The sequence below is a fragment of the Lontra canadensis genome, unplaced genomic scaffold (genome assembly GCF_010015895.1).
Source record: "Lontra canadensis isolate GAN:19392208 unplaced genomic scaffold, GSC_riverotter_1.0 scaffold1, whole genome shotgun sequence".
Taxonomy (NCBI): domain Eukaryota; kingdom Metazoa; phylum Chordata; class Mammalia; order Carnivora; family Mustelidae; genus Lontra; species Lontra canadensis.
The window spans coordinates 103,364,124-103,378,308 of record NW_022630995.1 but is presented as its reverse complement, the minus strand read 5'-3'; the positions used below and the strand labels follow the sequence as shown (position 1 = coordinate 103,378,308).

The 14,185-nt window shown below is 39.9% G+C and overlaps 1 protein-coding gene and 1 long non-coding RNA gene across 11 annotated transcripts in view; one reads left to right on the top strand and one right to left on the bottom strand.

Annotated features, from left to right (window-relative positions):
* UBE2D3 (ubiquitin conjugating enzyme E2 D3) overlaps positions 1–10,251 on the bottom strand; it is a 28,854-nt gene extending 18,603 nt beyond the window's left edge. For 4 of the 10 annotated variants that reach the window (XM_032860714.1, XM_032860767.1, XM_032860776.1 and 1 more), the window contains exons 1-2: positions 9,633–9,746; positions 8,694–8,848 (exon numbers count right to left, since the gene is read on the bottom strand). In XM_032860714.1, the coding sequence (XP_032716605.1) occupies positions 8,694–8,717 (24 nt within the window). In that variant the 5' untranslated portion in view covers positions 8,718–8,848; positions 9,633–9,746. Of the gene's footprint in view, positions 1–1,343; positions 1,383–8,693; positions 8,849–9,632; positions 9,747–9,879; positions 10,053–10,153 lie in introns of those variants that run through there. The other 6 variants (XM_032860757.1, XM_032860786.1, XM_032860741.1 and 3 more) reach the window with 5 other exon arrangements.
* Positions 10,252–10,888: 637 nt separating this feature from the next.
* On the top strand, positions 10,889–13,890 carry LOC116869499. The gene is made up of 3 exons (XR_004383050.1): positions 10,889–11,089; positions 12,158–13,483; positions 13,696–13,890. It is a non-coding gene; the product is annotated as an uncharacterized LOC116869499 (long non-coding RNA).
* The last annotated feature ends 295 nt before the right edge of the window (positions 13,891–14,185 follow it).

Sequence of the window (14,185 nt, the reverse complement as noted above, 5' to 3'; positions counted from 1 at the left end):
TCCCAAATTTGGCTTCCACTATTTCTCCACATTTTTACACTCTACTAGGTATGTATCTTTTCACACATAGCATTGTTTTGCAGGTTTTCAAATTTTAAGAGATAAAAAACTATAAATACATATAGTTATACAAAGACCTATATCTACATATTTCTATATATGTATACTATTCAGAACATTGGCTCTTAACACTTTATAATAAGGACTTCTAAGACTGATTAACTACAGCCCTTCTATCCCCCCAAATACACACATACTTGCACAAAATTTTAATTAGTGGGGTATCGAAGACCCATCCCCATTTTGTACGAATCCCTAATACAAAGGACAGAGAAGTAGATCACTACATTAGAAAGCTATAGCAGTAATTCAGGTGAGAGAAGAACATGAGAATTAGGTCACTGGTGATGAAAGATCTTAAATAACAAGCATTTTTTTTTTTAATTTATTTGACAGAGATCACAGGTAGACAGAGAGGCAGGCAGAGAGAGGAAGGAAAGCAGGCTCCTTGTTGAGCAGAGAGCCCAATGCGGGGCTCGATCCCAGGACCCTGCGATCATGACCTGAGCCGAAAGCAGAGGCTTTAACCCACTGAGCCACCCAGAGGCCCCAGCATTTTTATTTTTAAAACAATCTTATGGAAACAGGCCTTCTTTCTGCTTTCCATCAGATCCCCTTACTAGGGGGAAGAATGCATTCAAAGTGTAGGACATACTACCTTTTGGTGTCTCTAGTAGACACTTGAAAATTAGAGGTCTAAGGATGGATTTTCAAATGGCTGCTTTTTCAAAAGGGTGTCCTTACATCAGAAATGTAGTTTAAAAATTTGATACGGCATTTGGAAAACTGAAAAAAAAATTTCAACTGTACCAACTCAAGTCTCTATTCTACTCAAGGTATATTTATTGGACTTAAGATAAATTTTCAATGAAGCATCTACTCAAAGATTATTCCAAAGTAATTTTGTCTTTGGTTTTAACTTTACGAAATGACTTTAAACCCTAAATTTTCATAGGCTTTAGGAACAAAAACAGTTTGTAAAATTATATGAAGAACTGAAACCATTAGCTCTTTGCTTCCTAGCAGGGAGGGACAGTGGCAAGGACCAAAGAGAATAGCTTACATACAGCACCTATAAAGGGTTCATACTGTTGACCACCCCTTTCCCCAAGAACAGCATTACTAAGGTTGTCTCTTGGCCAACTATTAAGACCACTAAAATAGCAAAGAGGCTGGCAGGGAGACTAGCACACACTAGGAGTGGCTAACGGCTCTACTCACAGTGAATCGACACTAAAACTGACCAAGGGCATACAAGGACATAAAGAAAAATAAAACCTCACCAAAGTTAGACATCTCTTTGCCATGGTGTTTTCTTCTGGAGGGTATTTTCCTTTTGGATCATCTTCCTATTAACTGCTTTTCCTAAAAACCTTCCTGCACAACACCTGGCTAGCATGAAAATCCAGGCCTCTTCTCACTTAGAAATATGCTTCTCCTTCCCATTTAAAAACCTAAACAGACTCATAAGGAGTCAAGCAAATCTCTATTTAAGGAAACCAAAAGGTACAGCTTAAGCTACTGAGCATTCTCATCTGGAGGTATGTAATTAAACAGTAAAGAGTCTGACCGTTCCTTTTCTGGGACTCATAAGAGAAAGCATACAGTTTATCTTGAGAAAGATCTTTGCTTTGATCATTATAGCACACAGGATCTCTTTGACAGTTGACTGTTAGAAGTAAATCATGAAAAGGCTGAGATACTGGCTTAGAAGTCTGAACATACTGCTAAATATTTGCTTCTTGCTTCTCTCATTACATGTTACTCATTTCAAAGAAGTTAAAGGACGAACATAGACTATGAAGAACAGGAAACCAAGGTATTAAACACAAAGGTATACAGAAGTGATAGAGACATAAAAAATGGTCTCTGCTTTTAAAGAACTTACAAATTGGAAATGTAAGAACTATTTATGAATGATGAAGGTATAGAGTAGCCATCTCAGATCAGTGTCCAGTAAGTTAATACCCCTAGGAATAACTGTTTAAGCATTCTGCTAATCGTTCTTCCAATGATAGCCTCTACTTATGTTATATTAACATAACCAAAGTCAGCATTTATGAAAACAAAGATGATTGCTATGGTAACACCAAGTTCACAGGTTCCATCCTTTAGTAATTAGCACCACCATGTTCACAACCATTTGTTATCCCATACTCCACCATTCATCTTGAACATTATCACACAAAGGTCAGAATGATAGTAGTACCATAAATACAATTCCCATCCACACTTTTGGGAAAACTGAGAAGTTCATGCCATCACCGAAAGGTAATTTCTTGTATTAAAGAGTCCATTTCTTTAAAAACTTCTGACTTAAAGACAAGATGTGTGTAACTATGTGAATCAGTGTCATACAGTCCTTGCCTCTTAAACCTATACTGAGCAACAGAAACTACCACCTTGGGGGCTGGATGAGATGAGGCCATGAGGTGGAAGGCAAGAAGAGAGGCTTTACAAGAAATTCTGAGGTAAGAATCACCCTCAAGGAGCCTTTACAACCTAGCAAAATATAAAGGTACATATTCAGACCAATGTCAGGATGAAATACAGTACAATTAATTGCCTAATTAGGCAGATGAGAACTGCTCTAATTGTTCTTATGAAGATTAGGTTTACCATGAAGTAAAAATCTGTATTAGATTTAATGCTCTGAAATTTTTACATACATGTGTAGACACAAATGGTAAGGAAGGAAACAGCATACATTTCAGAAATGTATCCTTACCATAAGTTATTTAACAAGGAAGCTTAGCACAATATTTTGGGATATGAACAATTTCATGGAGCTATAGACTCAAAATAAGAAGGAACAGTCACTTTAAAATCATTATAGCTTGGAATTTAGAATTTGAGAAATCCTTAAAATTTCTTTTACCTTAAGGATTAACAGGTAGGTAGGTGCTACATACCATGTCTCATTGTATCACTGACACTACATTAATTTCCTGTTTAGTTGTAATTACAGGTTAGACAGTGTGCTAGTTTGCCTGATTAGACAAGATACAAAGAATGGGTTGAATAATACTACAATCTTCTTTCTTAAAATCACCACTTAAGTCACTTAAAATTATTCAAAGCTATTTTTCTGTAAGCACTATCTAAATGAGCAAAAACAGCCAAATTTAGGTTCTCAGCTTTGATATATAAAAGCATACAAGACATTTCATAAACATAAAAAACAAAATTAACAGCAGTCCAGTGGTGGAACACATCCAATTATAAATTAGTTTTGAAATGCTAACAAGGCTAAGATGAATGTGAACAAGTACTCCATTCTAAAAATGAACCAGTAACCAAGTACTGATTCACAACTGAAACCTACAAGGCCAAATATGACAAATCCAGCAATGAAAAGTTGAAGGCCTGAATGAAACAAGTTTACGTTGAAGGTATCATTAGAGATAAAAATCAGATGTTAAGGGAGAGTATAAAACACTTCATTGAATTTTTCCCTTCCCCAAAGGCAGAGGGTAGTTTTGAGACTCTTACATACCAAGGTTAACTTGGCTAATAAGTTATTCAGTAAATTCATCTGTTCTTAATTACACCATTCAATTTTCAAATAAGATCATTGCTATTGTAGCAAAACCAAAAAGAATACAAAATTTTCCAGTTAAAGAATGAAAATCCTTTAACTTTGCTAATTTCAAAATTTTGATACTGAGAATTAACTAGTTAGAAAAACCAGCCTGAGATGACAAAACATAGTATAAGTAAAATATTTAGATAAACTATGTTTAATAATAATGGGTAAATCTGATATATGAATAGCCCTTTCTTTCTTTTTCAACAGGTGTTTCTCATACTTGATTTATGTTCTTAAAAGGTAAGTTGCACAAGGTGACAAACATCTATTCGTGTGTTTATATGCTTGTTTCTTCCACTCAAAGCAAAGACTCTCATGGGTAATGACAAGGCTTCCTCATTTTTCTTTATCTCCTGGGACTAGACTACTGTGCCAAACAGTAAAACCTCAGTAAGTATTGATTAAATGATTATTGCTAAGTCTGTGGATCTTAACCAGAGGAAGGCCTCAGAATCATCTGGGTAATTTCAAAATTATGCCTGATCCCAGAGAAAATGATTCCATAAATATGCTTAGTTCCCATATACCATATTCTTTAAGATCTCTGCTCAATATCCTGATATATAAATGCAACTCGTGTCAAAACCCACAAACCATAACATATTCTATAGAAGGCAAAACCCAATCTAAGACTTGAGATTTCAACCTGAAAACTTTCACATCAGTGGTAGGAACCTAGTATCTTCTTTACTAGAAAGGGATCATTATAGTCCCAATCCTGTACCTTAAGACTAACAAGGGGTACTGAATCCTTGAGTTAAATAACATATAACCTAACAACACATACCTTGTAAGTAGTTTTCCTCTAGAGCTAGTTAAGAGTATTCAACTTTGTATTCGTAGGAGTAACGACAACTAGAATACTGCAGATAAGCAGGATGATCAAAGCAATGTCAAAGTAAGTCACTCTTTTTTTTTTTTTTTAAAGTAAGTCACTCTTAATAAAATTAAACACCAAGGTCACCATCAGCATCCATGAATCAATAACCGTCCCACAAATTTAGCTGGCTACAGAAGCACCTTGGGGATCTTAAAGAAACACCTGCAAAACCATGTATCTGTCTCTTTGGGGACAAGTGTATTTTAAGATACCCCTAACAATTAGCTGGCACATGGTAGTTCCCATAGTCCTTGAAGAGACTAATCAAAAAGGAACTCACTCCTGCTTTCAAAACTTAGGTTAGTGAACAGCTTAGTTCACAAATTAGCTATTACCTGGGTGTAAGAGTAAAGTCAAATCCCAATTATTTAAATGTGGCCTGGGAGAGGAGAACAGCTTATTCCAGGTAGCAAGACCAAATAACATTCACTGGATAAGACAGAAATTGAAATGGTTTGAAATAGCAGAACAGCATGAAGTTTAAGAGCTTAAGCTCCCGGGGCTGACTATCTGATCTGAATCTCAGTCTCTTACTAACTGTGCGACTGGAAAAGGAACTTAACCTCTCTATGCCTTTTCTTTACGTATCACTGAGGGATAAAGTGCCTCTATCTCAAGAGAATTGTGAGGATTAAATGAAGTGATTCTTATAAAGGTTTATGAACAGTGCTGGGTATATAGTAAATGCTAAGTCCTAGCTACTATTAGCAGTACAATAATGCACAAGAAAACCTTTCTGATTACCAAAAACCTAAAGGATGATGTAACAGTTAAGACACATTGTGGAGCCATACTAAGTTCTAATCCCAGTTCTGCCTTTCAGTGCCTCAGGTTTCTAATCTCGAAATGGGAACAACAATTTAATTGTAACTACTTCCTGGAGTTGTTGTAATATTAAATGAGTTAATGCAGGTGTCACAAATAGTTCTAACACATTGCAAACACTCAAAACATTATTCTAGGCTCGGCTCACGTATTTTATGTAGTTCTTTCTAAACGTCCCCAAAACACAAGCACTGTAGTTACTTTAATAGCAGTAGTAAAATTGTCTGTGGTCCTCAACCACTAATCAACTTGGGAGTTCCCATTTTTGATTCTTGTTGTTTAATAAATAGCCCTGTAAAACCATACTACAGCTTATTAAATAAATAATACAGAAGAAAACCAAGTTAAGATTGTATGATAAGGCTGCCTGGTCTAAGAAATACTCAAAATATTGTAATGTAGCTTTAGAAAAAAACAAATTCAAAGGCTGATCAAATAAACTACTAATGGCTAAAAATATCTCAACACTACCATTTCAATAAAGTATCAACAAGGAATACAGATATCTTAATATTTGGAACTTGGGGGCTTCAGACAGTAAATTCAAAACAAACAGGTAGGGGCACCGGGGTGGCTCAGTGGGTTAAGCCTCTGCCTTCGGCTCCAGTCATGATCTCAGGGTCTGCTCGGCGGGGAGCCTGCTTCCCTCCCTCTCTCTGCCTGCCTCTCTGCCTACTTGTGATCTCTTTGTCAAATAAATAAATAAATAAATAAATAAAATCTTAAAAAAAACAAAACAAAACAAAAAAACAAAAACAAAAACCCAAACAGGTACACGACACAAGAAATACCACACTAAATCAATGCCTACTTGACCTTGTATTTCTAGAACACAGGACCCTAAAAGAGCCATCTCCCATTAACTATCTACTCACTGAAATTCTGTTTGGATCTTGGATCTCCCCCCCACCAAGTTTCATCATGTGATTCCGATATTAACAGCTAAGCATCAAGCCATATGCCTTTCAAAATCTTTGTATAGGATGAATGAACCGTCCCACATAAACACTGTTTCTTCCAATTTGTAAAGTATTATGTCCAGTTTCTGTATTACACATACCCTCAAAATATTTCCAACAGAAGTCAATCTGGTACTAATGAAAACAACTAAACCAAGACAGTTCTTTAAAGTCTCTGAAGATTAAAAATAGTGATATAAAATAGCAGTCATAATAATCTGAGTGCCATGTGCCAGGGGCCTGTTCAAAGCCACACGTTAACCTCTTTAATCCTGAAGTAAACAAAATCTAGAGACCTAAACCCGTTTTTGCTCACTGCTGCATCCCTAGTGCCTAGAACATACCAGGCACTCAACTATTGTTCATACATAACAAGTATGTGTTTCATAGAAGCATACAAATAATTTGCCCACTACTAGAACTCTAACTGGAACATTTCAACCCCAAAGTTCACATTCTTAACTACTTATTGCCCCTCTAGAGCTTTTAAATTAAGTGGTGTCACAGCAGCTGGGTATCACCTATAAAAGAAAAAAAAAAAAAAATCAATGAGCCCTTCCTTTGAAGTGTGCTGTTCCACACACATAAAAAGCTATGGATTTGAGATTACTCCACATCTTAGTTTCCTGAACTAATTCTCATATATAAAAGATTTTAATCTGTACTAAATGTTATATTCCTTATATTAACTATGCTGTAAAATAGAACTATGCTTCTCCAATTGTATTGCTGGCCTCAGAAGTGGTCAGATGTTTAATCCTTTTGACTTAAAATCTTAACTCCTAAAAATTTGTACCTCTTTTCCATTCTCTCAAAAACAAAGATTTTTTATATTTCACATAAATGCACAATGACAAAGCAATGATGAACTAAATCAAAATTCAAGATTTCAGCCTCAATATATTGCCTGAAGATCTGCAGTCAAATGCTCTACCCCTGAGCTATACCCCCTATCGCCTGAAGATCTGAAGCATCATCTTTCATAATACCAGTTTGGTCAAATACACTCCAAAGTTACAGGTATTAAATAAAATTAGGCAGCGTCAGGTCTACTTAGTAAAGCCAAGTCTTTGCCATTCCTTCCACGTAGAACCCCTTTTTAAAAAGTAATCCATCCAAGCCGAAGTTTCTAACCCACAACCTCCTCTATCTCCTAGTTTTAGTAAGGCCGAATTTATTCCATGACATTTTTTTCAAGTTAGCTGTAAATACTCCACCCTCCTCGATTGTGCAAGAACCAAACACACCACACATACACAAGTTACAAAAAAGGGAAATACAGTCTCAGAGTCTGAATATAAAGTCTCGAGCATGACGTCTTAAGAGCGGTATACAATCTGATGTCAAAGTTAACATTTAACAAAGAACTTTATTTCATATTATTACGAAAGGAGATCCCGGAAAAAGCCTGAACCAGTTAAAGCAGCCGCCATCTTAAAATGCGGGATAGAAGTTAGAGCAAGAAAATGAGACTTAACCACCGGAGGTGGAGGTTCCGCTCACCCCCCTCCTACTTCGAGCCTCGAAAAATCCCATTTTTTCAACTTCTATCGATAGTTCAGTATCAAAGCACGTTTTAAGTAGCGAAACAATCTTCTCCGAGAGTGTTATTAAATGAGGCAAAAATAGGTACACTGAACCTTCCCTTACTGCCATCACACCCCTAGTCCTCCCTCCCCCCAAAAGAAGGGAGCTTCCAGAAGCCTTTTACATCAGTTCCCAGTGTCCCTCTGATAAATACGTTCGGGTGAGAAGTCTCAACTACAAAACACAGGAAGTGGTAACATAGTGTCAGCTCATCTCCTCCCAACCCCACTTTTTCTTGTGTAACCTGCCCAAAGTCGATGAAGTTTGACTAGGCTCACTGACTACTCTTCAGCCGCCAAGAGACTTCTACACCGACCCCCAATTAAGTTCGGGACCCGACAAATTTCAATGATCTTCTCCCCTGTGAGTTTGCCATGGTTCTTCCCCCTAGAAAACTCAAGAGCCTTGCTCTTACAACTCAAGTTTTTAAGCATCGAGAATAGGGAGCGCCATGACATTTGCTGGAGCGTTCTCAACAAATTCGACCCTCAAACAAGACTAAATCTTCTTTCAGAAGCAGAACCAAACCGCCTGAAATCACTCTCTCCCACCCCTAATTTGAACCGATTCCAGTGAAACACACTCAAGAGAGCATCTCACTTGCCACAAGTGTTCTGTTGCTAGCTTTAAGCATCATTTCTTTAAAGTACATCTGCGTTTCCCATCCCCCAACAGAAGTGACCCAAGGAGAGACGTTTTCATAATTGTACTTCCTCCCCACCCCCACGCTTTCCTCCGAAACTGAGCCTTGCATTCCTTCCACGACCCCATTCCCTTCAGCCCCACGGGTTACCTTATTAATCCGTTTCAGCGCCATAGTCTGTGCTTTTCGTCTGGCTCCTCACTCTCTCGGTGTGTGCTCAAAGGTCCGGCCAAAACTCTTGATTATCCGGACGGCAGGGAAGGATTGTCTCTTCGTCTCACACCGGCTCTGCCAGACACAGGCGCCTTTTGCAAAAACGGAGCAGATCAGCACTCGCACGGGCCCCGGAGAGACCCTGATGAATCCAGGTCCCTTAAAACGGTCGCGATCCGGGGTGGGTAGGGTGGCGTGGCAAAGCCACCAACAGCCTCTATGCCGTGCTTCGGCCCGAAGAGGAGGCGAGGGTGACGGGAAGAGCGGAGGGGCGGCTACAAGTTTGACTTCCCGGCCTCTCGAAAGGAAGAGACCCGGGTGGGAGAGGAAGAGGCGTAGGAGAAAGGGGTGGGTGCGGGGCAGGGTCCGGAGCCCAGCAGAGGAGGAGCCGGGGCCTAGTCGGCGCTATGCCGGCGTCACTAGGGCAAAGAAAGGCTGGGGGGGGGAGGGGGAAACAGGAGACTCCGGACTAACGCCGGGCTTCTTTCGGTTTCTGCTCAAAGGTGCGGCCAGTAAGGGGAAGGAAATAATAGAGAAGAGACTTGATGTATGTTGCTGTCCCCGCAACTAGAGCTATTCTGTGTCGGTCCCTGACGCCACCGTACACTCCGCCTTCCAGCGCGCTCCCGCACGCGCCCTCCCAGCCACCGCCACCACGCGCCCGTGCTGCCCCTGAGGCTCCGGCTTAGGCGCGAGGACGCGCCCATTCCCCCACCCCCTCAAACAGGAGAGGCCCTGGCTTCCCCAGCCTTCCCACCCCACCCCACCCAACAGGCTGGTCACTCAAGCCACCCCAGGCCTGTATTTCCCCTCTTACCCGGCCGGCCAGTGGGCCGGCCCCCTTCCCTTCCCCTAGCCGTCCACACCCACGCGTACAGAGGGGCCGGGGCCTCCCTCAAGCTGCGGCCTCGGCCTCCTCCCCGCGCGGCAGCTGGTGCCTCCCCGGCCCTACGGGGCTCACGCGCACGACACAGCCACAAGATGTCCGCTCTGACGGAACTACTGCCAGCTGCCACGCTCCGCCCCTCCCCCCTCCTCCTGCCTCTTCACCGCCGCGTATCAGTCCGCCAACGCCGCCGTCGCGAGCACAGGACGAATCTAAGGGTGAAGGGGGACGGTTTACTTCCTACGTCCAGGGCCGAGGTTATCCGTGCTACCCCCTTTTCCTCCTTTTCGGAACAGCACCTTCTTACTAAACTGATCGGAGATTGGACTGGGAGGGCGGGGGCCGGAGGCGGGTCATGGGCTTGGGGGGGAAGGGTGGACGAGCGGCGGAAACCCTCAGCCTCAGAGAAGCATCGAGAACCGGAAGGAGACCATGGGAGGAAGGTAATGGAAGCGGCAGCTGCGCGGTCGAGACCCACGCCCCTCCCAGCAGAGTCCCCCAATTTCCTCACTTGGTATTGAGGCGGCGGATCTCGCGAGAACCTCGTGGCTGGCTAACAGAAGCTATAACTCCGCAATGACTTAAGGGCAGTTTTGTGCCCTCTTCCGGATGGGGTCCGCCCCCAAACCCACAAATTCTCGCGAGATGCAGTAGGAACCGGCTCGAGTTGGGGCGGGCCGTGTCCTGGAAGCACCGCCCCTGAATGGTCATGCTGGTAGGAGGGAGAGGAAATGGAATTCCCCCGACTGGTTAGAGCGCGCGCCGACACATCGGTCTTTCACGCGCCCAATCAGGAATGTGCGGTGGGAGGTGCCACGGTCTAATTACTAGATACCTTTAGTCCTGCTTGATCCGGGCTTTTGAAGTTTTCGGTGAAGCAGGTGAGCGGTATTTACTCGCTTGCCCGTGTGGGCTGGTTAACCAGTAGGAGGAGGCACCTTTCGAAATGGTAACAGTCATTTTAAGTAGAACCTGGTGGACCGCTGATCAGCGCTCTCACGTGCCAAAATGTAGCGCGTTTCTGACCTAGAAGGTCAGTACTGAAAGGAGTGGGCCCATGTAGCCCTTCCCAGAATTACAGCAGGCTGGAAATCAAATGCAACTATGAATTAACATAAAGGACGGGGAGATAGGGGCGGGGTATTTATTTGCCTCTCACGGTCCGCCAAGATTGAGGTACGGGAATAGACTAAATATATTTTTCTTCTTTTTGCTCTGTTTCATTTTCTGGATCCACAAAATTGGCAAAATTTAAGAGATCAGAGTTTGGGGTCTCAACTGAAATAAGGGGGGGCAGAAATAGAAAGATAGAATTGGCCTGTTTTAATCTTCCCGGTGTAAGATACGGAGATGGTGGTTTTGCTCTCTAGTGTATCCTTCAGGCAGAGGGTAGTACGACATTCAGGAATAAAGAACGGCAATAAATAGATGAATAAATGGGGTAAAGGTAAGTGCTGACTTGTTTAAAGTTTTCTAACATTCCTTTCTAACTTAACGAAGTGGATATTTAAAAGAATTAAATAGAAATATAAGCTTGTTTTTAAAATATACATTAAAAGAAAAGCAGCAAGTTCTTTCTTGTTAAAGTATCATCTAATAACTGAAATAGGCCTGTGATGAATGGGCTAATGTATACTGTTTAAGTGACCAGAATGAGTGTCAGAGAGCAATTAGTGAAACAGTGCTGCTCAGACTAGTGTGTATGTGAATCACCTAAGGATTTTGTTCAGAATGCAGATTGTGATTTAGTAAGCCTTGATGGAGCACGAGATTCTACAGTTTTAACAAACTCCCAAGTTCTGCATATTATTCTGGTCAGAAGACAATCCTGTGAGTAGCAGAGCGCTAAAGTGCTCATCACATAGCCTATTTCCCATCTTCCAAAATAATCTTTTTTTCTCTGTTTTAACCAGTCTAATATAGTAGAAACACAGAATTAGGCAGTTGGGGTGGAGAGTGAAATCCAGGTTTGAGTTCTTGATCTATTCCCATTTGTGTGATACTGTGTGGTTACTTACTATCCTAGTTTCTTCCAACAGTTGAATTATACATAATAATAGCTGTCGTTTTTCACAGGGTTATGGTATGGTTCAGATGTCATAAAATAATTGAAAGCGTGCTGTAGACTACAGTGGTGTATAAACCTAAGTTATTAACATAATCAGTCAGACATTAACTGGCCATAATATGATACCTGTGTAAGAATAATCATAAATATAGGTAATGTTTATGCAACACCTGTCATTTGTCAGGTACTGTGCTTATTAATCTCCTTTTACAAATAAAGAAACTGATGCATAGGGAGATTGTTACTAATCCCAGGATCACATAGCTAATAAGTGGCAGAACTAGAATTTGAACCCATGCAGTTAACTTCAGGGTATTTATCGAGTGGAGTTTCATATTGTCTTTTAATTTAGAAAGTAGGAGAGTAGGATGTTTTATATTTCTACTTACAGTGTCCTCTGAATCTAGTTTTGTTTGACTTATTTCTCCCTCTGTTTTGTTATTTCAGAACCCAAGGTTACAAGAGTGTTAGGAAACATTCCTACCTACCCAAAGGCAACTCACAATATCCAGGAGTTCCATAAAGAAAAATCCCAGATAAGCCAATTTGTATTACCCTAATCTAAACAATCTTCAGTATGAAAGTATAATGGAACATGTTAATGCTTTTAATTAACAAAGCACATTAGACTGGGACAAATTTGAGGTCAGAGTTCTTAACTTTTGTGCGACAGACCACACTGGCAGTCTGGTGAAGCCATGGACTCTTCTAAGAATAATGTTTCTAAATGTATAAAGTAAAATTCATAGCAATGGTAATAATATGATATAAAGTATCTCATTCCTAGTGGTGATACAGACATAGGTATAGCTGTTTGTCGCTTACATTCAAAATTGAAGGAAATGCTAAATTTCAGTTAGAGATTAGTAAAAATAAAGATGTATTTTTTCTCCCCCATCAAAGTTCACATACTCCCTGGATTCTGTCCATGAACTTCATGATAAAAAATTTTTGGTAAAGTCTAGTGGGCTTACTCTTCTTGGTAAGTCTTGAAGGGATTGTGAAATTTTAACATGCAGTTATAATTTATATTCATAACAGTAGTGATTAATTTAAAAAAGTTTAATTACTACCAATATACTCATTAAGAATGCATGGAAGTACATACTAGTTTTAGGAAATAGTTTTATTTCATTTGTTGATTTTTTTTTTTTTAAACTATACCTATAAATATATCCTATAGAAGACTTTCCTGTCCAGATGACTTATTCCCCAAGCATTCTGGTAACTTAGGTTTTACTATGTCATTCTTACTTATCACATACCTTTGCAAATACGATGTGGTAGAAGAAGTAAAATGAAAATAATAGCCAAAGATGAAATTAAAATACTGTATAAATTTCTTAATGAGTGTTAATCATTATTTTTTGAAGTACTGTGAGTGGGGTCTTTTAATTCATTATCTTATCAAATCTCTTTTATATAGATGAAACACTCAGGGTCTTAAAATTATTAACTAATTGTCAGGATTTAAACCTAGGCAGTTCGACCTCAAATCTCACACTCAACTAGTAAGCTGTTTGATTATTTTTTAGTCCTTTGATTATTAGCCAATATTAATTTGCCCAATAGTGCAACAAGTACATATTTGCTGTCACAACTTCTTATGCATTTCTTAGTATTCCAAGTAAAATTCCACCGAGTGACTGAAAGGAATTTTCTAAACTTTTCCTTTGCAGCAGTATTGGTTATGGTATCCAACACCACCTTTAAATAAGTGGGTGACCGTTTGGGGCTGGACAATTGTTATGCGGAGGTTCTTGTTGCAATAGAGTGTTTTGTTTTGTTTTTTTTTTAAAGATTTTATTTATTTATTTGACAGAGAGAAATCACAAGTAGACAGAGAGGCAGGCAGAGAGAGAGCGGGAAGCAGGCTCCCCACTGAGCAGAGAGCCTGATGCGGGACAAGATTCTAGGACCCTGAGATCATGACCCGAGCCAAAGGCAGTGGCTTAATCCACTGAGCCACCCAGACGCCCCGCAAGAGTTTTGCTTAGAAAAATCCACTTGTGCCTTTGCCTGCCCTACAGACATACTTTCTCATCTGAAATCAAACGTTTGTTTTATAATGGTGTCACTATATTTTTATGTTGGCCACTGTCAAGATTGTATACAAGAAATAATGACATACAAATAAATGTTAATATATGAAAGTCTAGAATATATATGCCTGGAGACAAGTGGTTGTGTAATCCCCAATTTTTATTTGGCAATGAAGTGAATTTATTGGTTGATTAGATTTCCTGTTTATTTTTTTTTCTTGTAGTTACATTAGTAAACTTAACAATGTTACTCAATTTTGTTAGGGGTAAAAATAAAAGGAACATACATGGCTTAGAAGCATTTTGATGCTTTAGAGCAGCCTAGGATTAGCTGAAAATTTAAAACACTATTTACAAATCTAGTGTTAGAACTCCTTTTACAATTGCAAATAAAGTTAAAAGTGACTTTCATTCATTTGACTTTGAATTACAG